This window comes from Chelonoidis abingdonii, chromosome 17 (genome assembly GCF_003597395.2).
Source record: "Chelonoidis abingdonii isolate Lonesome George chromosome 17, CheloAbing_2.0, whole genome shotgun sequence".
Lineage (NCBI taxonomy): Eukaryota > Metazoa > Chordata > Testudines > Testudinidae > Chelonoidis > Chelonoidis abingdonii.
The window spans coordinates 36,328,548-36,354,857 of NC_133785.1; the positions used below are offsets into that span (position 1 = coordinate 36,328,548).

Sequence of the window (26,310 nt, forward strand, 5' to 3'; positions counted from 1 at the left end):
AAGGACCAATAAGCGGACAAGATACTTTCAAATCCTGAGGGGGCGGGGGGAAGAGACAGATAAGGCTTTTGTTTGTGCTCTTTGTTTTGGTGGGTGTTCGCTCTTGGGACTAAGAGGGACCGGACATCAATCCATGTTCTCCAAATCTTTCTGCACAAGTCTCTCATATTTCAAACTTGTAAGTAACAGCCAGGCAAGACATGTTAGTTTTATCTTTGTTTTCTCAACTTGTAAATGTTCCTTTGCTAGAGGGAGGTTTATCTCTGTTTTGCTGTAACTTTGAACCTAAGGCTAGAGGAGGTTCCTCTGGGCTCTCTGAATCTGATTACCCTGTAAAGTTATTTTCTATCCTGATTTTACAGAGATAATTTTTAATTAAATCCTTCTTTTAAGAAACTGACTGATTTTTCCATTGTCCAAAGATCCAGGGGATTGGATCTTTGATCACTTTGTTACCAATTGGTTAGGACATTTCTCAAGCCTATCCAGGAAAAAGGTGTAAGGCTTGAGGAGATATTTTGGGGGAAGAGGAACTCCAAGTGGTCCTTTCCCTGTTTCTTGTTAAATCACTTGGTGGTGGCAGAGTACCAGGATTTAACCTAAACTGGTAGAAATAAGCTTAGGGGGCTTTCATGTGGGTCCCCACATCTGTACCCTGGAGTTCAGAATGGGGAAAGAATCTTGATAAAGGGTCTGCCCAAAGTGCCACAACAGTTACCTAGGAATCCAGGAACAGTGCTAGATTCCATAAAAGAATGTGGCCATACTAGGAAATATCACACAGACACTCCCAGTAATCTGTTAACTGTGGATAGCAATATTGATATATTTCACTAAACCATAGGCAAATTAGTTCAAGCCTGAGCCACGGGTAACAGCAGAACAGACCAAAAAAATCTTGTGAAAGCTTTACAGATAGATCCGTAGACTTGTCTAGATTTGGAATTAGTATTCTGGAGAAGCCCTGTGAACACGTATTTTGAAAGAAGATGAAAAAGGGGGAGAATTTGTTCAATTACTCACTACATTGACAGTACATAACCTCAGTGGAAATTCAGTCAAATAGCAACCAAAGTAAAGTAGGTAGGAATGTTTTTTGCATTGGCTGCCTATATTCTGGCACTGAAGTCAGGGCTTGAAATTTTCAAAAATATTCTAGAAAAGAGCAGCATTACAAAGTGTAAAAAAAATCTGCAAGAGAAGTAACTTTGAAAAAAACGTCTTGCTTTCAGAAAAAAAGTTCTCATGACAGGCTTAGATAAAAACACCACGACATGCAGAATGCCACAGAGACCCTGCATGAATGTATATTAAAATAGAAATGGGGAAAGAGCCGAATACATTAATAAAGCCAAGGATTAAGAATTCACTACGTGCAAAGCATTAGTGAAAATTCCTCTGGCTCCAAAACAGGGTAAAGAAGCATAAAATACCATATCTATTAAGAGAAAGAAGCCAGTGTGGAACAACAGTGTCCCAATTCATCAAAAATGCAATTGCTGCGGATGCCACAATAAAGGATCCTACAATTCAGGGCTGATTTAAGAATCCAAATATTCCTTCCTTTGCAACAAAACGCTACCTGTAGAATGTTGCTACCACTTTCCTTCCCATTCACTTCAGAGCCAGTTATGTGTCAATGGACTCTCCTGAGCATATATGTGTAACACCAACAGACTCCAGTTGTTGCCAGGAGGGATCGAACCTGGGACCTTGGGAGCTTAGTAAATGAACCTCTACTGCATGAGCTAAAAGCCATATGGCTGGTGGCTCATCCAAGTTACAAGTGGGGACTTGTCTGGGATTTCAACTGGGAAGTCTCTGAAGCTTGGGACATGCTTCTTCAGCTAGGGGAAGTATGGAACCCACACACCTCCTGGGTGTGGTGTTCTGTCCCATCGAGCGGCACTGAGACCATTTAGAGAGAGAGAGAGATTAATGAGTTTGCTCTACAGCCTTTGTTAACAAGTAGAGGATCATGTATTAAGTGCCAGAGGTCCAAGGTTCAATCCCACCCACCAATGACTGGGGTCTGTCAGTGTTACATATGTAAAACAAGTGATACCCTTCATTAGGCTGCTCTTCAAATTTAGTAGCAAGACAGTTACTGATGAGCCTTAGAGCTCTGTAAAGCATAGACAGCCATTTATTAAGGCTCCAATTCAGCAAAGCACTCAATTCACACACTTAGCTCTTAAGCATATGCTTAGCTTGAAACTACCCTGATGTTCAAGTACCCTTTAGCCTCCAGTAGTTTAAACATCCTCTTTCCTAGAGCTCCAACCTTGTCATTGCACTGAGTTTATGGCTGACCTCTTCAGGGAAGCTTGACAGTGAAAGCAAAGAGAGACACATGGGCTTTGTAAGGGCTCCCTAAAACCAATCACTGTGTACTTTACATAGCATGAGAAACATGCAGATCTAGACTGAACAATTAGCCAGCCATATATATTTGCCTGCCTCAGTTTCCTCATGCTCTAGAGCATTCTTTGGGCTGAAGTCAGAGTCCTATTCTGTGCATGGCTTCTCCTCCAAATCATGAAGACTCCCTCTCTCCTGGGCAGCCAGTCTCCTCCTTCTGCACCAGGTCCTGCAGTTCAAAAGGACGCTTCTGCTATGACAGTATGCCTCTGTCTTCCTCCTTCCTGGCCAAGCTTCCTGTGTCTGTGAGTCCCTCAGACCCTCTTTGCTCTAAATCCCTTCCCCTTTCAGCTACTTGGTCTGACTAGTTTCTCTAGGCTTCAGCCATCCATTCTCCTGAGCTGCTTCCACCTGAGCCATCAAGGTTTAATGATGCTCCATCTTCCCTGTTCTGGAAGATATTCTACAGACTTGACAGCAAATGGTGGTTTCCATACACACTGAGGCATTCAATGGAACAGCAGTTGCACATCCAATAGAATTTATACATTGTATATAGACAGATTCCTCAAATCATCACAGTCAAAAACAAAGGGCCAGCTTCTCAGCTGGTGGAAATCAGTGTAGCATCATTGAAGTCGATGAATGTTGACACTGACTTCAAGAGAGCTATGTTGATTTACATGAGTTGCGAATCTGACCCCCAGGTTATTGTTTGGCTGTAACCACACATGGAAAAACACGTCAGCACTTTTAAATGCCCTATTTAAAAGAAATGAAACCTTTCCCTCTTTCCAATAACACCATACATAACCAAAATATGTGAAACAGAGTTAAATGAAAAGAAGCATAAACTAATACTTATGTGTGAAACCAAGACGCTGAAGGCTCAAGTTAGCTTTGTATTATTAGGCCACATTAAAACAAAAAGGGAACTGTTAAAATGTCACAAGTAGAGCAGCATGCACCCAGAAGGATTCTCCTCCTGAACCTGGCACAGTGGGATGCCACACTATGGTCTTCGTTCACTTCACTTCCAGTTTTACTACAGCTATTAAAAAAAAGGCCTGGTTGGGCAAATCTGTCCACAAAGGGCCAAAATTAGGACAAAAAGCATTATTGAGAGCAGGATACGAAGCAGCATGGTGGATGAAGATAATAAAAGCAGTGACCTATTCCTAAGTGCCTATACTAACTGTATCTAATTACTCAATAGAGCGCAAGATCTCCAGCTTTACTGATCTATTATTGAACACAAAGCCTTAAAGGACTGGATATTAACCCTGTCAATGGGCATTGTTCAGAAGCGATAGGTAAGGAGGTCACACCTTGGTAAGCAGGTTTAAAGGAGACTTTTACAGATTGATAGAGGCTAGAAGGAACCATTATGATCATCTAGTCTGACCTCCAGCCAGAGGTCAGACTAGATGAAATTCCTACACCCAGCCCAATAACTTGTGTTTCTGCTACAGCATATCTTTTAGAAAGAGATCCCACATTGATTTAAAGACTTCAAGTGACAGAGAATTTACTACATCCATTGGTAAGTTGCGCTAATGGTTAATTACCCTCTCTGTTAAAAAAATGTATTTCTAGTCTGAATTTGTCTTGAGACTTGTCTAGACTAGGACAATGTGCACTAGTGTAACACGACACCTACCGTAGACCCACTGCGCGGGTCAACTACTGCAGTAAGCCACACCAATGGAAGCCCCACCGTACACTGGCACTGCTCTCCAAGTGCAAACCCCTCTCATCCCCCTGCCCCCACCACCCCTCAAACACCGGGCCTTAGCACAAAAGGCTCGATTCTCCCCTGCCTTGAACAATCACTTCAACCTGTGCAAAGTGAGTGACAAATGTCACCATTCTGATTTGGTATAATGTCTGCACAAAGTACCAGGCAAATGAGAATGAAACCCGAAGGTAGCAGGAAGAGTGAGAGTCAGAGCAGTGGGTGGCCTACTTGAATGTACACTGCTAGTTTTTCTACTCCTACAACTCTCTCTTAAGGTCCTTCATCCTGTAAATTACACTAGTTAGACACATAATTTACACATTCTGTCTTTCACCTTTACTAACTGACACTGTACTCACTAGGATACGGGCTTATGTCATTACTTACAGAAGAGGGTGCCACCATGATACAAAAAGCAACGTTGATAATGTCCAAAGGAGGTAGAGTTACTGCAGCCTTTAAGTTTGCCAACAGCCAAAAAAATACATTTTACAAGCAAAGGCGGATATCGCCTTAACAGAAATGTGCTCTATTAAATCGCAGTACAGTGGCTAAATCCAATCCCATACGGGTCATACAAGCAAGTTAAAGACATATGGGCTGGATGAATGGACTACAAGGTGGACAGAAAGCTGGCTAGATCATCAGGCTCAATGGGTAGTGATCAATGGCTCCATGTCTAGTTGGCAGCTGGTATCAAGCAGAGTGCCCCAAAGGTCAGTCCTGGGTTCGGTTTTGTTCAATATCTTCATTCATGATCTGGAGGATGGCGTGGACTGCACCCTCAACAAGTTTGCAGATGACACTAAACTGGGAGGAGTGGTAGATATGCTGGAGGGTGCCTCTGGCGAGTATAAGCGGACCCGACAGATTTAGAGGATTGGGCCTAAAAGAAACCTGTTAGACTGTTCTAAAGGACAAGTGCGAGTCCGTGCACTTAGGACAGAGAATCCCACGACTGGCTAAGAGGACCAAGTGGCTTAGGCAGCTAGTTTCGCAGAAAGACCTTTAGGGGTTACAGTGACAGAGGTGAATAAGTACAATGTGCCTTGTTGGCCAGAAACGGCTAATGGCATTGAGCTGTTAAGTAGGGGCATTGCCAGCAGTTCGAGGGCTGATCATTCCCCTAGTTTCGCAATTGGTGGGGCTCTCACTCTGGTGAGTACTGTGTCCAGTTTGTGGGCCCACTACTGACAAGAAGGTATGTGGAAAATTGGGACGAAGTCGCGCGGGCATAACAAAATGATTAGTGGGCTGGTCACTGATTTTATTTGAGAAGAGGCGAGGAACTGTGATTTGTTCGTGTCTGCAGAGAGAAGTATGAGGCGGGATTTTATAGTGCTTTTCAGCTACCTGAAAGGGGTCCAAAAGTATGTGGATTTCTTTAGATTGTTCTACATGGTAGGATGTTGACCAAACAGCGAAATCTTTTGTCTCATAGTTAAACTAGGTCTCAAATTGCAGTGGGGGAAGTTTAGGATGGATATTAGGAAAAATATTTTCACTAGGAGGGTGGTGAAGTACTGGAATGGGTTACCTAGGGAGGTAATGGATTCTCTTTCCTTAGGAAGTTTTAAACTCAGGCTTGACAAAGCCCTGGGTGGGATGGTTTAATTGGGAATTGGTCCTGCTTTGAGCAGGGGATTGGACTAGATGACCTCCTGAGGTCCCTTCTAACCCTGATATTCTATGATTCTAAAGTATTTGTCTAATAAATGGAAGATCTATTTTATAGAGATGTAGGGGGAAATATTACCCTAACTCCTCTTCTTCTTTCACCATTATCCTGCATGCTTCTTGCTGGTACAATTTAGTCACTTAAAAATCAGCTTCTCTTTTGCTTATTAATAGATTTAAGCAAATAATTGAATTTCCTGGAAAAAAAACCATTTTGTTAAAAAAAAATTCAAAGTGAAACACTGCAATAGTTTGTTTTCAGAATATCAGAATGAAATGTCTAGACATTTCCAAATTCTTTTTCCTGCTGAAATTATTTGCCAAATTCAGCCCAAACGCACAAATCATTTCAGTGTGCCCCCCAAAATGGGTTTTTTGATGAATTGACTATTTGCCAAAAATTTCCACCCAACTCTATGTATTAAGTGCCATCTCCCTCATCTCTACCCATGACATTACCGTTATGGCTAACAGCTCCTTTACACTGCCCCGTTCTCTAAACTCTGCCACTATCCATCTCTTCCCCTCTCCCTGCCCCCAACCCTAATCCCCAAATGTTCACTGCTCAGCAAAGTGATTGAAGAAACAGCCATTTCTTGCGTCTCCAGTTACCACTACAAACCACTCTCCCTTTGGAGTCATGGTGGGTGCAGCGTTTGGTTTCCTCCGCCTTTTCATCGAAGATATCTTATTTCTACCTTCAGCCCTAACTACCACTTTCATGTTGAGGAGGCTCAGCTGTACATCAGGATATACTTTAACCTCTTTGATAACTGTCCACATTTACCCAAAGTGCTCATACTGGCCAACCAAACCTGTGGCTTCATCTCAGATACCTTCAGTTAAATGCCTCAAAGGCAGAACTGCTTCTCATCAGCAAGAGGAATGTCTTCAAACTCTATTAATTAACCCTGAGGCTGTTCTTATTTGGACACCAAACCCCAGTCAGTCCTAGAAGTGGGGGAGTGAAAAGGTGAGAGACAGTCACATTTGCACATCTGCTCTAGGAACATGCTGCGCAGAGCTGGGTCAGACCCAAGGAGTGGTCCCAGTATGTTTTAATACCATTGTCTTCTGTCATTTATACCATGCAGCCCTCACCACTTTTCACTTAATTCTATAGGACATTTTGGGGCACCCTTTGTGTGAAAAATGCTATATAAAATAAGAGCGAATTGTTCAGTCAACAGCTAGTTAGATACTGTAGTTACAGGGTTGGCCAGCTTCCCACAATGAAATACCTTGCGAGATCTTGTTAAAAGGGCAGAAAACAAACCTGGGAGCTCAAAGTGTAAATTCACTGTGATTCAAAGGAAAGGTTCCAGAGAGCGTGACACCAATGGTATCTGTTCTACCACTACCGTACCATTCGCATTACACCTGGTTGACTGGCAAACTGACAGAAATGCAAGATCTCCAGCTGGCTTCCTAGACTGGCATTGTACAGTCTGACTCTCATCCCAGAATATAATTGGGGCTGGAATGTGAAGAAGAAGAGAAAAAAAAGCAGATTGAAGATAAAATCAGACATTGGTTGCTCTGAAATTTGGCCCAGAACCATCCCCAGTTGAAATTAGGGATAGCCTGATAGGTTTAACAGACCATGTGCCCTCGCTATTTGCTATACCATTCAAGAGTGCTGCTCTCTTGTCTCATTCCATGCGTCCTCAAAAGCGAACTGTGATTGGAAGATGCTGAGTGTAATGAGCAGGTCCTACGCAGCAAGCTGAAATAATGAGAACAATTTATTCCTCCATATTCTCCTGCCCAGGCTACTTCTGTTCACTGGATAACTCTACTCCCCTAAGGACATAACATCTTAATTAACAGAATGTGCAAGCTACCACATGAGTTGTAAGCTCTTTGGGGGCACAGACAGTTTCTCTAGCACAATGGGGTCCTGGTCCATGATTATGACTCCTAGGGGCTTCAATAATATAAATAATAAATACTGTTCTGCATGTCCTTCCTAGACTTTTCTCACAGAGCTGGGAGTTATCAGGTGTGACTTCACATCACCAGACAGCCCCACAGTATCTGTATAAAGGTTTTGCACTTGTTCCATTCATTTGTCAAGGTTCTAAATTGAGACTGACAAGGTGGGTGAGGTAATATCTTTTATTGGACCAAATTCTGTTGGTGAGAGAGACACGCTTTTGAGCTTCGCAGAGCTCTTCGAAGAGACCAGCGGAAGTTGGTCCAATAAAAGATATTACCTCATCCTCCTTGTTTTTCTCATATCCTGGGACCAACACGGATAAAACAACACCGCAAACATGCTTCTGAAGTGACATTTCTGCAACTGTTCTCTCGGTGGCCACGATCATATACTCAGAAATAATCCTCTGCAAAGAGAGACACCTCTTAATTTTAAAAATAATAATTTAGTAGGTGAAATGCATCAAGGCCTTTATGCAGGTCTTCTAGATGCCCACAGATTAGCAGAACAAACGATGCCCTAACAATCTGTCAAATTCAAAAGCATCAATAAAAACGCCAGAGTTGGGACAAAACAATGCTTTCTGGTGAATACTGAAAATAAATTCTGAAAAGGTAAGAAAAAAAACTTTATAAAAGGGATTTGATTTGGAAGAAGAGAAACCTAAAAAAAAAAAAAGTTCGTTTTGGGACAGAAACAGGATTTTTGAACAGAAGATTGTTTAAAAATGCATTGGTCTAGCTATGGTTTCCCTAATGATAATCTGTGGCTTCTGATCTGGCAATCAGGCCTGGGTTTAATAGAAATACTAGTCCAGCCTTTATGTGCCGACAAGCTTTAACTTTAAGCAAGCAAACTTTAAAGGGTGCTCAGCAGGGAATTTTTTATTCAAATGAGAGACTCAGAGAGAATGAATGAAAAAGTCCAGTCAGACAGAGCTTTCTGTTCTTTGACTTCATAAACTGACACAGGATTATTTGGAGAGGCATTGAATATTTCACTGAAAAGATACTGAAGTGGTGAGGACAAACATTAATGCTTGTTTTGTTCACTGCAGTGATGCACAGAAACAGTAACAGAAAAAACATCATATTCCCCTTTCATCAGCTTCCTGGGCCTTCCACAACAGTCAGGTGACAATCAACATCTCCATCTCTCTAGTAAGTATGGCCTGACCCTGCAAGTACTTATGCACGTGTTGAGCTTTAACCTTGACTTCAGTGGGGCTACATGGATCAGCATTCACTTCGCACTCCCCGTCAGCACCTGGCCTGGCCCAGGGAAGCGAACAATCTAATCTAAATCCGGTGACGAATCCTGATCACGTGCCATGATGACTTGTGTTGAAATTTAAGCATGTGCTCTGCTGGACCAATATTTTCAACACCTTGCAGGATCGAATCCATAGTGCAACTAGCAGGTGCTAAAATAAATTTCTATACACTACTTAATTCGAGGGTGTCTCTGGATTACAAGGGTTGGGCTACTGCAATCCTATAGCGGAAAACAAAGAGGTTTATAGGTCCAGGATCTGACTCAAGGGTTAACAGACAGTCCCTTTAAGTTATCATATTGAAACATATCCTCCCTCCTCCTTAGGAAGGAGCCCCCCCCCACAATGATGATTTGCAATATGTTTCATTACATAACACATTATACTCCTCTCCTGCTTTTCCTTTGTGCCTTCTGATAGAGTGGCTTTTTTCCCCCCTATTCCAAAGTTTTATTTTAAATACTGACTAGGGAAGGGCAAAAGACTCTTCCTCTATCAGAGCAGCTAATACTGGGGGCTGGATAGAGCTTTTCAAATAAACAGGATTGAAATTAAAAAAGATTTAGCCCACAGAGCAGCAGCTTCCTCAGAAGAGCGGCAGATGGGGTGACGATGGGCTCCTGAGAGGAGCAGGGGTGGGTGTCATAACAGGGAGGTAGGAAGGAGAGGAAGCCATATTTGTTGTGCACACCAGAATGTGGAGTTTTGGTTCAATAGCCAATCATTTTGCATGGAACAGCTGTGCAGTTATTATGCACAATTCTGCATTCTGATTGGCTAATGACCCTTAGCTAGCCAGAGCAGAGATTTGCATATTATATATTTATTGACATATAACCACAGTCATGATTCAGGTCAGTTCCCTATCAGCCACAGTTCTGGAATTTGAATAAGTGAGAGATGATAATACTTTTGTGAGTTATTAACCCCTAGCATCCCTGTACTCTGGCTGAGATAATGCCATTTTAGTGCAGTACACATTATTGCATAGCATTTTTGCTATGAGAAGTTTTATTGAAATCAACAGCTGAGAAAGCCTGATAATTTCAATGCAACTTTGCCACTTACAAGAAAAACACGTTCAATACATTTTATGTGGACAGTTATGAAGTAACTGTGTTCAGCACAAAGGCAGCAATTCAGAAATACATTATGTGGGTGACAATGGGTGTAGCAACTTTGAAATGGCTTCATCTGTACATAGATCAAATGCACTCTAAAACCAGAAACATCAGTAGTAAATATCTGCCTCTCAGGGCTTTTTATTCATACACCAGATTTCAAAGTGACACTGATGAATAACAAAATGCATTACAAAATGGCAACCTTGGCAGGTTCTTAGCTGCAGAGAACTAGCGTTTCCAGGCACCAGGATAATTAGATAAATCAAAACTGGAATGATAATCAGCTGCTTAGACTAGTAGAAATAATTCTGAGTAGGTGGTTTGTAAATATCAGGGAAGAGGTCCTGCTAGGGATGTCAAAATGGTAAGAACCTGTGCTGAAAAGTGTACCGAGTGTTAGTTATACCTATACAGCACTTTTGTACCTTGTATAGCATGGCATTGGATGTAAATTCTTTTTCAGAAATGAGTTTTTAAATTTCTTGAAATGCACAGATGTGAACCTCTGGGGTAATTCCTGTGCAAAGTAGATGCACTGTTAATGTAGTTTCTATATTTCATTTCCTGGTTTGAAAACTAGACTCCAACAAATTAGTTTATTGTAATACGTAACATGGTGAACAGAAAGCAACTGTGTGTGGATAGGATCCTCAATTCATTCCATGGCTCTTAACAGCTACAGCGCCTGGCAAGGAGTCCAAGAGGGGAAGTAGTCTTCAGTTACTCCATGGGAGGAGGGAGTTTGGCCAGTGAACTGGGGACAGAAGATAGAGAAGGGAGTCGGAAAGAGTCTAGGGAAACAGTGATAGGGTCTGGGAACCAGCAGACTGTAGTTGCTGGACATCGGGTCCCTGGGTTGGCACCCGGAATAGCAGGTTGGCCTAGGTTCCCCTACCAGCTGCTGGGAAAGTGAGAAAGAAGAGTGTCTGGATTGGCATGCAGACAGCTGAGCCAGTAGGACTTTGAAACCATGGAAGGGGAGGACTACAGTGACCTGGTTGGAAGGTTGAGTCATGAAGAGGAAGCACTGCAAGTCATGGAGAGCCAGGAGGAACGTGGCGTGATCAACCATCAGAAGGGGAGCGTCAGACCTGAATGGAGCTAATGCCCAGATGACAAGCCCTGGGTTTGCAGTAGTTCTGCCTGGGTTCCGTACTTACTTCTAAACTTCCTGCTCACTGGAAGGGAGTGGTTCAGAGGCAGAAAGGGGAGTTAGATGCATAACTTCTGGTGCATTTGGGTACCCAACTCTCTTTTGCTTCTCTGAAAATCTTCTGAACCTGCTCTAGTGTGAGCATGTTGGGAAAAAATTTCAAAAGCATCTAAGTGGCTTAAGAGCCAAAATCTCATCCAAGGGGCCTAAGGGCCAGACTTCAAAAAGGTATTTTGGCCTCTAAGGATGTAGCTAGGCACCTCAAAGGTGATTTTGAACATCCCACTAGGTGTCTGTCTGCATATTTAGGCAGCAAAGGAACAGATTTTTAAGGGTATTTAGCCCTTGGTACACTAAACATTGAAACACCAGATGATTTAGGAGACAGTCTCATTTTCAAAAGTGATTTAGGCACTTATTCTAAATGCCACATACTGACAATGGGATTTTGGCTCCTATGTGCCTAAATCCCTGACGAAAATGAGATGTAGGCTCCTAAGTCAGCTACATGCTATCACGCTGATCGCAGCACCCTTAAATGCCTAAATCACTTCTGAAAATCAGACAGACCCCTAAATCAATTGGGCATTTTGAAGTTGATAAGACGATAACATTTCCAAACCACTTTAATACATTTACAAAACTTGTTATGCTGCTTACTTTGAAATCTCCTCTTTTCCAGTGAGAAGCTAGCCAGCAGATGCTTGCAAAGCCAAATCCTGCTTGCCTTTCTTGGGCAAGGAGTCTCAATTTTTGTTTGTTTAAAGCTGTTTGCATTTACCCATTAAAAACTCAACAGTCTAAGCCTGGTTGCTGTAACTTCCAAGAAAAACAGTGAGAAATCCTGCAGTGCCCATAGCAATAGGAAGGAAAGCATCCACTGAGCCCTCTGCATGTTTCTATCACTTCGAGTTAACTTGCAAGGCAGATTTTTAAAAAGACAGCTCTCCCCTATTCAAATGCTCCAGTGCTCCAGTTGACAGCCATGACAGCTACAAGCATAGCCAGAATCTGTGCGGCTCCTCTGATTTCTGCTTTTCACCCACACCTCCTTCAGTTTTCAGCTAATGATCAGAAATCAGAAGACAGCTTGATAAAACTGCTGTGTGACTATAGACTTACAAACAGTGGGAAATTCACTCTGCTTGCACAAAGGCCACGTTCTTTGGGGTGCTGGTTAGGGATCCCAAAGTAAGATTTGAATGAGTGGACCCCTACTGAGTCCCACAGAAGTTAGTGGTCAGAGTTTTGCCTGTGTAGATCAAACCGTAGAATCAGGTTTGCCAGAGAATGGAAGAGAGCCTTGAAAATAAGTGAGAGCTCAGAAAGCAGATTGTTTGCCATTGCTTCAAGAATTGCATTAGCCAGCCTGTACAAAGGCACCTTATCTCATCGCTAGACATGAGCATTAAAGAGAAAGGAGAAAGAAAACACTTGTGAATAACAGGCATAATAGGAAAGACTAATTAAGTGAAACATAACTGACTTCCAGTGGAAGCACAGGGACAGATTTTCAAAGTTAGTAGATGCGACTGTGTGTGTATGTTTCTGAGTACTTGATCTTTGCACACAAGTGTCTTATTTGCAAAAACACTGAGTATCTTCAGTATCTGTCCTAAGATTCTCCTTTGATAATATCTCCCTTCTGATGTGGAACTATACACTTGCAAGTCCTATAATGTAAGTAATTCTGTTAGATTTCCTTGCTACAGCGGCATCTCATTGACAAGTTGTCCTTCATATTTGTTAGAAACGTACAGTTATTCAGTAGTTATTTGCAAATTTGTTGCCATTTCCTAATGAACACTAATACAGTATACCTGGTTGTTTTCTTCCCAAAGCAATACTCTGCATTCCTCGTATAGTGCCAATCGATACTTAATTACCATTTAGTGTTAACAACTTTTAAAATAAAATGTTTTATAATAATTTAAATTAAAAGCTCTTTACTACAGATACTTCTATAATAAATGCTGGTGAAATGACCTATTTGAAAGCAAATCACATTATAAATTCACATAACTCCATTTGCAAAGCCCATCTCATGCATACTAAAGAGATGTTAAAGGCTGTGCAGAATAGTAAAATAAAAAAAACCATTTATATAAAGGAAATATGATTCTTTAGAGTAATATAAATATACCATAAACTAACAGCAATTCAAGAAATCACCAGCAGTGTGCATAGTTTGGAAGATGTTATATTTCAGTTAGTGCTGTAAAGGCAAACACATTCTTTCTGGTCTATGCATAATGAAATCGTAAGCAAAACAGCATATGATTTCTAGAAACAATATAACAATTTCAGATAGGGTCATGGTGTACTTCATTTGAGACTGGGCTACACATTCTTTATTGTTCTTTTGCCATCTCAAGATTTCTTGAAGAGTATAGTTGTACAGAAATGCAGCACGGGTTCCTAGACTGGACCTCGTTCGTATTTTAAAAGTGATGCTGAGGGTCTCATTTTCACTCAAAGTTGTATAGAATTAGAATCCTTAGCAGTAAACACATTTTTTCAATTTTAAACTTTTTTTTTGCCCCCACTATGTCTTCTTCTGCTTAGAGTTTGCAGTGTTATTGTAGCTGTGTTGGTCCCAGGATATAAGAGAAAAAATGTGGGTGACATATTTTATTGGACCAATTTCTGTTGGCAGCAAAGGCAGAGAGAAGATTTCAAGCTACACAAAGCTCTTCTGCAGCTCAGTGGAGCTCAAAACCTTGTCTGTCTCTCCTGGTCCAATAAAAAGATTATCTCACTCACCTTCTTCCTCTTATATTCAGGGCAAGATTTTTAAAAATATCTAAGTGATTAGGGAGCCTAAATCACATTTTCAAAAGGGATTTAGGGACAGATTTTAGGTGCCTAAAGATGCATTAGATGCCTAATGGGGTTGTCAGAAGTACCCAAGCACCTAACTTCCATTAGAATAACCTGTTCAAGTGCTTTTGAAAATTGCATTTAGGCACCTAAATACCTTTGAAAATCTGGCCCTTTGGAGCTTTAAGCGCCATGGATTTTTCAGTGAGTCTCAGGCTCTTCAGACGCTTTTGAAAATGGGACTTAGGCTTCCATGTCACTTAGGTGCTTCTGAAAATGCTACCCTTATTGTCCAAAACTTTTTGAAAGAGGTGCCCCATCCAAAGCCCATTGTAATCGTAGAATCATAGAAGACTAGGGTTGGAAGAGACCTCAGGAGGTATCTAGTCCAATCCCCTGCTCAAAGCAGGACCAACACAACTGAATCATCCTAGCCATGGCTTTGTCAAGCTGGGCCTTAAAAACCTCTAAGGAAGGAGATTCCACCACCTCCCTAGGTAACCCATTCCAGTGCTTCACCACCCTCCTAGTGAAAAAGTTTTTCCTAACATCCAACCTCAACCTCCCCTACTGCAACTTGAAAGTCTCAATGAGAGTCTTCCCACTGTCGACAGTGGAATTCAGATCAGGCCCCAGGTGAGCTGAATTCCCTGAATATGAACAGTCAAGAATCAAAATGGATTACCTGAAAGGATAGGCAAAGGCTATGTCAATGCTGAGGTCGCTCTCTGACTTGTTTGCACAGTCCACGCTGAGCCGCAGGCCTCCAGAATAACCACCACATGTTGCAAATGCAAAGATTGCAAAAAGCTGTCAAAAACAAATAACATTTTAATTTTACGTCAGTGACAAGAAGAAATGTATCTATACAGCAGTTTTCTTGACTGAGTCAGAGGTCGCTACCCAAGTAACTCCCTCAGATTATCAATAATGCAGAGTGGTCAAGAACAGTTACTACTTCGAGCTGGGTTTTAACACAAACAGACTGGTTATTCTGAATAGTAATAGGACTCGAATTCCATAATTAAGAGGCATAATTATAAGCTTCTCTTGCTCTCAGTGCCAAAAATGACAACCAGGCAATTTAGACCTTAGTTTAGACTAGGAACATATGGAGAAAGAATGAAGATTGACCAAATACAATGGACCATTTGAAATCTTTAAATGTAAAATCACTGCAAAATGTTATAAGGAGCCAGTATAGGGATTTCGAAGGAGTGATACAAAGGCAGACACATGTTTCATGTAGATATATTGACACAACATGCAAAATATGTTATCCTATTATTCTTCATTAGATTTTAATGAGGCCACATATGACTTTGAATAAAAGACTAACACTGTTCATCAGTTTTTGGAATCATTATTGTAATCTTAGACAGATGAGCAGATGCAATAAATCAATGTTAAAGTCAAAGGAAAACAAAGCAAGTTACAGAATAAATTGAACCATCCAACCAGACATGTGCAAAAATTAAGGTGGTTCAAATCCAGGTTCAACTTCATCTTAATTCCCAAAGACGTGTGCATATTGTACTCCAGAGCTACACTAGTGTCAATGAGAGTGGAATTTGGCTGTCTAGATTATGTCATGTTCATATTAACAATGAAATAAATGACGGGTCAGTGAGGGAGGAGGAATACAAGCATAGCACACACTTCATGTAAAAAAAAGCCTGTCCTGAAGCACTGAAAGGACATATGTGAGCAGCAACAGGAAAAGTAAATTTGAGGCAGAATGAAAGAACAACTGCTGCATTAAAGATGGAGGAAACAGAAAACTAGAGCATACTGTAATCCCATCCAAAGCACAAGACTCTAATAAGTGCTGTCAATAACAGCTGTACACCGTCACCCCACCAACCGCCCCACTTCATGGCACAATCACAGCCAAACTGGGAGATGCATTATTCTCCTCTGTCTTCAGGTTTCCTTAATATACATGTATATTTTTGCCAGCTGTTGCCAGGTTACCTGGCCTGTTCCTGAGCATTTGGAACGGAAAAAGCTTTTTGCTGGCACAAGATGATTTGCTGGGGGTGACCCAGAACAAAGCCAGGCCACAGCGTTTGTACGGGCACTTGAGATTGTATGGGAAGGAAGCACTCAACATGAGAGGAACAGCAAGTGGAGAGGAACAAAGCAGAAGACTGCCTAACTGCAGGCTCCAAATAGAAAAGGAGGAGGAATGGGTACACTATCAGGGCCCGGTCCAAAGGGGGCAGCTAGCCACAGGGCCACAAGCCCATCCCATGAGAAAAAACATTCTGGTCAAATTGTGGCCATTTGAGTTTGTTATTTATATAATTGGAGTATGTTTTCATGGAGGACAGGTCTATCAATGGCTATTAGCCAAGATGGTCAGGGACACAACCCTATGCTCTGCGTGTCCCTAGCCTCTGACTGTCAGAAGCTGGAAATGGGCAACAGGGGATGGATCACTTGATGATTATCTATTCTGTTCATTCCCTCTGGGGCACCTGGCATTGGCCATTGTTGGAAGACAGGATACTGGGCTAGATGAACCGTTGGTCTGATCCAGCATGGCTGTTCTTATGTTCTATCTGTGTAGGATGGGGGCCCATGTTATGAGTTTGCCCTGAGCCCAGCATAATGGGTCTAGTCTCCCAACAAACCTAGTGTGAAGGTTTAGCACTCTTAAAGTGAGAGCTCTCTGGGGCGGAGACTTTGTATTGTTCATTTGCACAGTAGAATGGAGCCCTGATTGTAGTCTTTAGGCGCTATCCCAATAGAAATAATAAATAAGGCATGACACCCCACATGGCAGCATCTATACAACACACTTCTACTTAAATGTTAGTGGGATTTCAGTCAGCGATGGGTGGGAGCTGAAAGGAAAATCTATAAGGGGCAATGATAATTAAAATCCAGAGAAAGAATTTAAAGCCAAATCAAAACATAAAACTCCTCAGCTACAGCAGGTGGCCTTCCAGTAAATTTGCAATGACCGCTGTTAGAATGGAGTCCCAATAGTGAAGGGGGATGAGACATTCTCTTCATGCCAGTGTGATGGCCACCATCTTGGCCACCACAACAGGAACTGAACAAGGGGCCTCCAGAACTAAAGCCACGAGCTGCACTAGTTTGAGCTAAAGAGCCAGGGCTCCCTAGCTGGGCTTGTAGCAGGCTCCTAACTTCGATGGGCTGTGCACAGAGGGAAACCCGTAACACTCATTCACAGGTATCCCAGTGCTAGCATACACTATGTTCTTCCCTTTCCCCACAGCATTATCAAGTACTTGCCAGTACAGGACACAAAGGACAGACAGGCCCTACTTAGAAAGCTTGAAATCAGTGGGAGTTAGATGCCTAGGCACTTTTGAAAATCCCACTAAACATCTACCTACATCTTCAGGTGCTGGAATTTAAAAATCTGGCCCTTGGCTCGTCTGTCTTAGCTCTCCAACTGTAAAAGGGGATAACGCATTACCCTGCCTTACAGGGCTGATGTGAAGATAAATACATTAGAAAGATTATGGGACATTCAGACACTAAGCTAATGGGACCATATAAATGCCGTAGATAAGATAATTTTAAAACAATATTATTAATTCACTTCCTTATGCGCAGAGTCTGTAGAAATTTACCTCTGCTGTGATGCCTACAGAACCCTGTCAGCTGACAGCAGATAGGCTAGTGATGAACAACTACTGTTTACTGTACAACATTAGCATATGCTGCCATTACCTTGCCATGCCCCTGCAGTTCTCTTACCCCCTCTTATCTCTTGATGCAATATTATAAATCTTTTTGGGCAGGAACAGGGTTTTTTTGGTAAAGTCCTGTAAATAGGGTGACCAGATGTTCCAATTTTATAGGGACAATCCCAATTTGGGGGCCTTTTTCTTATATAGGCTATTACCCCCCACCTCCTGTCCCAATTTTTCACACTTGCTGTCTGGTCACCCTACCTAGTCTAATGGAGCCCTGATACTGGCCTCCAGCTGCCACTATGTTCTCAATAACGAACAACAGTAACAGAAAGGAGTAATACAATGTTTATTCAATGTCAGGCTGGCTAAAAACCTAAGCAGGTAAAAGCTGAGATTTGCTGTGTATTAGCTTGTTAAATATTTATCCCGAAACTATAAATGTTGCTACCGTTACTCAAATAATAGGCCTTGATAGTAAATGAGGCTCAAACATTTCCTTTGTAAACAGGAGTTATTCTGCACTTGGAACTAATTGAATTCCATACAGAATCACACTGAAAATTGGTATTAATCATTCTGTTTTAATTTGTAAAGGCAAAGTCAGAATACAATATATTTAAGGAGAATGGGAAATAATAGAGCTGAGCAGCTTTCTGGCCCAATTAATGGAGTTGCAAATGCAACTATTTTGCAGATATGCAGGGGGCCACACAGATTAATAGGCCATAACAAATAAAGAGGGAGCTAAACACCTGCTGGAAGAGATAGCCCTGCTATAAATACACAGTAGCATCTCCTCCATTTCCCTGGCAGCTGGGCTGCTCTGTATTTGGGGCACGGTGTTCAAAGAAATGTACACATTGAAGGTACTTCTGTTTTGCTAAAGCTTTATAAGACAATATACACCTATGCCACTGAAACTCCAGGAGCCCCTTTTAATCCAGGGGAGACTTGATGACAGCCTATAACAGGGGAAGCAAATACTTAATAATGGGCTCTAAAGGTCTAACACAATCCAATGGCTGGAAGTTAAAGCTAGACATATTCAGACTGGAAATAAGGTGTATGTTTTTAACAGGGAGAGTAATTAACCATTGGAACACTTTACCAAGGTCGCTGACCCTTTTTAAATCACAACTGGATATTTTTCTGAAGGATCTGCTCTAGGAATCATTTTGAGGAAGTTCTATAGCAGACTAAATGATCACAATGGTTCCTTCTGGCCTGGGGATCTATGAAACTATCCGTCTCTTCACAAAGAATTTGCCACAGCCACAGTTACTACTACTCAGGAGGGAGCAGTAACTTTCCTCTTCCTCCATGCTCTCTCCTCTCCTGATTTGACATCTTCTCTTCAGTGGGCAAATCAGCCTAGGCTACCCCTATATTTGTGCAGCCTCTTTAAATTCCTTATCCAGCCATGGTTTACATCCAGATCCCATGCCTGTATGTCACATCCAGCAGCCTTCTGGGCTTTTCAGAAACCTGGGAAAGGATATGGATGTGGGCTCCTGGCTAGAGGTGAAAAGACGGCTGGAAAGGGCTCTGCATTTCTGACTTTACAGAAGGCTCTGCAAAAGCTGGGGCTTGCCCTGGCACTGCCGATTGTTTTGTCTCTTGCTGTGGGAGGATCATCGATAGCTAACACTGAACTGATAGAAGCTAACAAAAGCACAGCTGGTCTGGTGGCAGCAGCAGGAAATACACAAACAGCACCTTTTGGGAGAAGCTCCACATGTCACATGGCAGAGGGGAAGAACAGAGGCTGTCAACAATGGATATTTCCCCTTGGGTTTCATGGCAAACTTGTAAGCATTGCTTTCTTTTTGTTCAAGCAATGCTGCTTTGGCCAGGTGCCCTTTTTGCTTTCATTGCTTTATGCTGTCAGTTGAGTATATAATGTATTAAACCACGATTTACCCATCAGGTTTTGCCTGTGCTGTAATTTTGCAAGGATCCTGTATTTTACTATAGGCAGATTTGTGTAAATTGTAGCTGGAAACCCCGCGATGGGAACTTCATGGGCCAGATTTAACAAAAACTCCATCTGGAAAATAATTTGATTGAACCTGACCTCTCTGAAATTGAAAAGTTTATTGGTAAAAGTCACGTTTCGTTATGCTCCTCTTTACTTCCTACCCATAAATCCACACTTACCGATATCCCCATCTGTGCCATGAATCCACACCATATTTCCTTTTAAAATTAAATAAAACTTCTTCTGACCACATAGCTGCTCTGAGCCACTACGGACTAGGCTGTGTCCTTAGGCCCAACCCTGAGCAAGAAGCGATGGGGGAGCAGTACTGCTCCAGGAGGAACAGTGACTCAGAGGGTCGGACAATAGGCAATCACTGAGTACAAAGGGGTGGCTTACTGCTCAGCTTGTGCCCACTCTGTCCAGTGGTTGATGCATTGGGGAGATGAGGCTCCACCCATTTCTGGCAGCTCTCCACCTCCTCCCCAATTGCTGTGTGTGAACGAGCCGCTAGAATGCAAAGGCAGCACATTTTTGACACTCAGCGAGGTGGTGGTTAGAACATGCTTTTATGAGCCTCCCCTTTCCTTTGTTTGTCACCCCCTCACTCCCTCCACAATCTGAGGCCTTCACCTGTGTAAACCCCACTGTAAAAATCTCCAGGTACTATCTTATGTTATGACACTAGGTAAAAGGAATAAATATCTGGTGCCTAGTGAATAGTCTGTAAAGCAAAATACACTTCCAGAACTCATTTTACTCCATCTTTTGAAGATCCATTTGTTACTAACTGCTGAGGGGGAAAAGCCACACAACAGACCACAGTCTCACAGTCGTATTAGGACAAGCATAGGAGATGCCAGGGTGTAACAGCTGATTTATTTGGATCAATTGGAAGCACTTAGAGTTTTCTTCTATTTTGAGATCAGACCATATCTTCAGCAGGAGGACAATCCAGGCTCTAATTTTGCTTCTGCAATCCACTGCACTCAAGTTTACATCATACTGAGAAATATTATTTGCCAGTGCAATGACAGATATCAGCTGGCGATCAGTCTGATTCGGGGACACAAACATTTGTAGCTGCAAATCAGTTAAACTTTCTGAAAGTTCAGAATTTCAAATATTTGATTCACAGCAAGAGAGGGCAGATACTGAAAATTTAGGTCTGACGTCCTAGCAGTAAGTCAGAAAGTTAGCATTTCCCTATCATGTGACCCCCCACAACCCTCACAGTTGCTGTGATATATTACCCTGCTTCAAATCAATTTTCTTTGAGGTCTGCTGAATTATATGGGCTTTTTTTCCATTGGCCATTAGAAGATGTAAAAATGTCTGATGTGTCTCAAGTTAAAAGGCTTATGTAGAGCACGTGGCAGCTAAAACATCCTATTATGAAGCTAACTGCCATTTAAAAATTGATGAAACATTTATATAAACCACTGGCTTTTTGCACACATATGTTTATGTTACGCAAGAGTCTATGTGATAGCTCTAACTTTGACCAGTCTTATCAGTTGTGTGAGGTACAACATCTAGTGATGGAGCCCTGCCCACATTAAATGTGAAGAGGAAAGCAGGCCTCTGCATACGCCCAAATTCCTCCCAAGAGGAAAGGTAAGATTCCAGCTTTATCTGCTAATCTTGCCTTCCTGCTATTCCAGGAAAGCTAAAACTCTCATATTTGACCTTAAGGTTGTTTAGCTTCATCTAGACTAGAGGAATGGTTCCCTGGCATCTTCATTCAGTGCCTTCTTCATTAGACAGCATGTTCCTAGGCCACCCTTCTTTCCCAACGCTTCAGTCGATCACAGCCTGCCTCTCAAAATGTTTCAGGCTGTGGATTGCTACTAGGAGGAGCTCTGCTAATATCAGGGGGTCATAGACCACTGCCTGAGAACTCTAATCTGAACTCGATGAGGTCTACATCAAGCTATGCCGAGAGGTACTTACTTCTTCAGAGTTTGAAATTAAATGAAAAACAGAGATTACAAGCAACACAGTAACAGTCATGAGAACCATCAAGTGCTGTTCCCCCCCCACACACACACGCTCTGATCACGCTGGTACAACTTTGGCACCACTTTCACCATAACAAGACTGGCCTTTAAAACTTTGACTTTGTGCTAAAGGAGCTAAAATTGAACGAAACACCTTCCAACGCGATTCCTCTTTTCTTAAAACTGAAAAGCAAGAGGGGCCACAGGCAATTTTTAATAGCAACATACTAAATATTTGCACTTTTTAATTAGCGATTTTTATCAATTTAAAGTGTTTTACAACAAACACACTTTCTAGCATGATGATCAAATATTTCTTTTACCCAATTCTCTATAATAAAGAGATTGCAAAATGTTTGGCAAATTTTATACTGCTTAACACCTTCCAATAGAGCTACATGAGAATAAGGCAGAAGAGTATATGGCTCAAAAAGTTGCCCTTTGTACATTGGAAACACTTAGCTCTACCGTACGGCTTTCAGAGGACACAGTATAACACAGTGTATCTTGATTATGTTATGATTTGTTTAAAGTAAATATAAAGACAATTCAACTGAAGATAGTAATGTGAAGATTCAAAAGCACTGAACAAATATATGGTGAAACATTTAAAGCAGAACTGACATCCCAAAATGTCCCTGTTGATAGATTAAGGAGCGCCTTCTGATCTAAATCTCTGCCTGTTCCTTTTTTTAAATGCTGGTACTTTTCCCATGCCAGTCTGAGATGTGCGCTTCCTGGAATCACTTATCCCACAAGCAGGGCAGATGATCAGATTATTGACTTTGGGATTCCTAATTATATAAACTTGACTGGTTGATAAATTAGAGCTAGCTAACACGATCACATTTGTTCAGTGCTAGGAAGGGGATGATTGGTAAGAATTTTCTTCCTCCCTGTTATCCACATAGATTGCTGAGATAATTTTTATCCTAATGGGAAATAAAGAGTTACAGCAATTGTCGACTAAACACCTGGATTTAGCATGCCATCTTTAAACAAACAGCAACATTATGGACAAAAATTGTTTTGGTTACAGCATTGATCTGAGTAACTCTCAATTAATGGGAATTTTCAATATCAGGGGCTTCACAAATCTAAAACAATTGTTTTATTTCATTATTTTATAATGACCCATTTCAGAGTTTCAAGGACCCTCCTCTGAAACTGCTGGGGCTGCCCATTGTTAGAGAGAGAATACTGGACTAGATTTTCCAGTTAGCTGATCCCATCTAGCAATTCTTATACTTCTATGATCATTCTATTGCGGGAACTGCTTTAAAACCACTATAGTAAACCACTCTAGAACGTGTGTTAGGTTAGGTTTAAAATAAAAGACCAAGACTTTCCAAAAGTGAGACACCCAAGCATGAAAAAACCAAGCATCCAGAAATGGAGGCACGAGAAATCAGTCATTTTTGAGAATCTTGGCCAATAGCTTTAGAAGAGAAGCGCTTTCTGTAGAGTAACCCAGTCTCCTGTAGACCCAGGACTCTCAGTAAGTTGTTCTCACATACTAACCCAGGGTGGGATAAGCAAGGTCATGTTTCATCAGGGTACATTTAAACAGATTCCGATTCTCACACTAACAAGTTACAATTCACACATGCTGAGGCCCTTTACACTGCCAGGGCGTGTTAAAGTGGATTTAAGAAAAATGAGACTCGAGTACGTAACTCCAAGATAATGATATGGGGCCAGATCCTGAGTGTCCTCAACTCCCATAAAATCCCAGTCCCAGGTCATTGGGAAGTGAGTGCACTCAGAATCTCAAAGGAGATGCTCAAGAACTTATAAAAAGGTCCATACTGGGCTCGATTGTCTCCTATACCTGTTGGCTTGGTGTGGGCGCTACTCTAGGGGAACATCTCCCCAACTCAACTCCTTTTGTGCTCCAAGAGCCGACTCCATTGCATGTTCTTCCCTCTCTGCCTAGGGCCCAACCGAGGTTCCCCACCTATGAGGGGGCTCTGTGGACAACAAGGATCCTAGCAGGGCAGCAAAACCCTGCCAGCCTACTGAATTCAAAACAGCTTGGTGCTGTACTAACTAGGTTACATCTACCCTTGGAGCTAGGGGTGGGATTCCCTGCTCGCATGGCCATACTCGCACTAAATAAAGAAGTGCAGCTGAGGTAGCTCACCAAGACTAACCATGGCAGGTAGAAGCCGGCCTGGATCCCATAGATACATACTTGGAGTGGCTACCTCGTGCCATGGCTCGTTGCTGTCTCTACTACTGTGGCTATACTATTTTTAGCGAGCTAGCACAAGCATGTCTATGTGGGCTGGGACTCACACCCTAGCTTCAAGTGACCATGTAGTCACGTCCTTAGTCCTCTCCCTAGCTGGGGGACCTAGCTAAAGAAGCCATGGCCTCTAAGGGGCAGTGGAGCTGTGCAACAGGGCAGAGGCCCTTCCTTCTAGATACCGCAGAAGGCTGGGAGAACTTGCCAGTTGCAAACCCTGCTGATGGTCATTGTCAAAGGCCCCTTATGTCAAAACAGTGAGCCATGTTTTCATGCCCAGAGAGGAGAGAAAAGTGCCCACTTATTCATCCATGCAGGATATCTGTATTGCAGGCAGCAGTATAGGGGACACTATAATTTCTGCAAGGCTATTTCTCTCCTTCCCATATAGTAAAGCCTTAACCCCTCCCTCCCTCAACACACAGGCCAGCACTACTAAGTCAGCACAGATGTCTTAGGACTGGTGCAAATTACATCCTCACTGAGGCGAGAGACCATTTTGTGATCTTAATGCACCCCCAGTGCATGGAACTACAATACTATCTCTGAGCTAACGATGTGCTGCCCCTTACTGCAGCCATTAGTGCTGCACATTTTAAAATGAAAAAAATATTTAATTCAGTTCTTAATGGAAGGATTATGAGACTGAAGTTGGGGATGGTCTAAGTGAGGAAAGATGTTACAATAATTTAGCTTTACTATACTTTAATCCCAAGGAGAGAATTTTCTCTTTTCCTTTGAAGAAAATCATCTTTCCTAATCATCTTTCGTTGATTATTCTAAAAAACCCATTTAGCTCCCCCACAGAATGATATACTAGTCCTGTCTCATTATATTTTAATAGAATAAAACCCAGCTGTACACTAGAAGATTAGATACGCAGTCTTTGAGGTAAAGAATATTGTTCCTTCAGATGGCCAGACAGAACTCTCTGTACTGCTTTTCCTATTAAGTTCAAAATGTAATGTAAGCTAATGAGATATATTTCATCATTCTGTATTTGATGGGCCAGCCATAAAATTGAATGCTAATGCTAAGGTGGCAGTATACACAGAAGAGTTAATATGCAGACAATAAAGGCACACTTAGAACACATCCTAAGAACAGCTTCTTGGTCTTAGTGAAATTAAAGGTTGCCATAAAACAAACCTAGTTAAATTACACAATATGTATAAAACAATAAGCTGTTTTAGTCCTCTCCATAGCATATATAAAATGCTCAGGTTACCTGAAGACTTGTACAAGCTACAAGATTTTCTGTGCTCCATTTCCTTCCCTTTCCCGCATTAGTGGCTTTCTACCCAGACATCAAGACACAGTCTTCCAGAAAACCCAAATCTATCGACACCCATTGCAGATACATTTATGAGTACATGAGATAACTACCATATATACAGTGATTCCATTTGGTAACTATGCTGGGATATTCCACAATGTGTTGGAATTCAAGTGTTCAAGGAATGAAGTATTTTTTCCCCCAGGACATGAAGCACGGTAGAAGTTACAGCTCTTCCCATGCAATCATTACAAGCACATCCTCGTGTACTGTTCTTTTAAAAAGATGAAAGCAAGAGTTAAACGTTGGCGATTTGCACAGTTAGCGGCTGAATACCTGAGGTCTTGATGCACACCAGGAGTAGGAATGCTCTGGTGGAGCAGTAAAATTATTCTGTAAGCTGAAAACTTTTCCAAGTGCTAGTGCTAGACCAGTGACGCAAAAGAAAAAAATAAATTTACATTGCTGGAATCTGTGTTAGAGCTAAGTCTGAAATATTGCACCTTTTATCCCACCAAATCTGCTGCAATGGGGCTATTTTAGGGGTGGTGTTTTAGTGCAATCCCCAAGTAGCAATATTTGTCCATTTGCAGTTATTTCCCACCTTCTGTTGTTGTATTTTACATGCACATTCACTACTTTAAACTGTTCAAGTAGGCAGCCAAAGGTAAAAGCCCTCTGAATGGGTAGCATCATCCTTCTGTATATACATCAGCCTTGGCATGAAATATTAGCCTCCCATGCACCACATGCAAAGTCTCCTAGGCCACTCACAGACAGTAACAAACCTCCTGAAGCCAGAACTGCAAATGGAGATCTCTCTCTGTCTCTCCCCAACTCCCCTTTAAAAAATAAATAAAAGGACTGCTTTTTATCTATAGATCGCAACGTAAAGCAAGATACAGACCCATGCTGCATGCAATCCAAGTTACTTCTAGTGCGTAGTGTTTTCGCCTTCTAGGGTGTTTGTAGGGATCTCATATTATGGCAGAATTGAATCCACAGCTTGTGAAACTCCATTGGTGCTTTGGAATGAAAAGTACGATAGA

The 26,310-nt window shown here is 41.8% G+C and overlaps 1 protein-coding gene across 3 annotated transcripts in view; it reads right to left on the reverse strand.

Annotated features, from left to right (window-relative positions):
- SYNPR (synaptoporin) overlaps positions 1-26,310 on the reverse strand; it is a 182,530-nt gene that overhangs the window by 26,566 nt on the left and 129,654 nt on the right. For all 3 annotated transcript variants that reach the window (XM_032801034.2, XM_032801036.2, XM_032801037.2), the window contains one exon: positions 14,771-14,895. In XM_032801034.2, the coding sequence (XP_032656925.1) occupies positions 14,771-14,895 (125 nt within the window). The remainder of the gene's footprint in view (positions 1-14,770; positions 14,896-26,310) is intronic.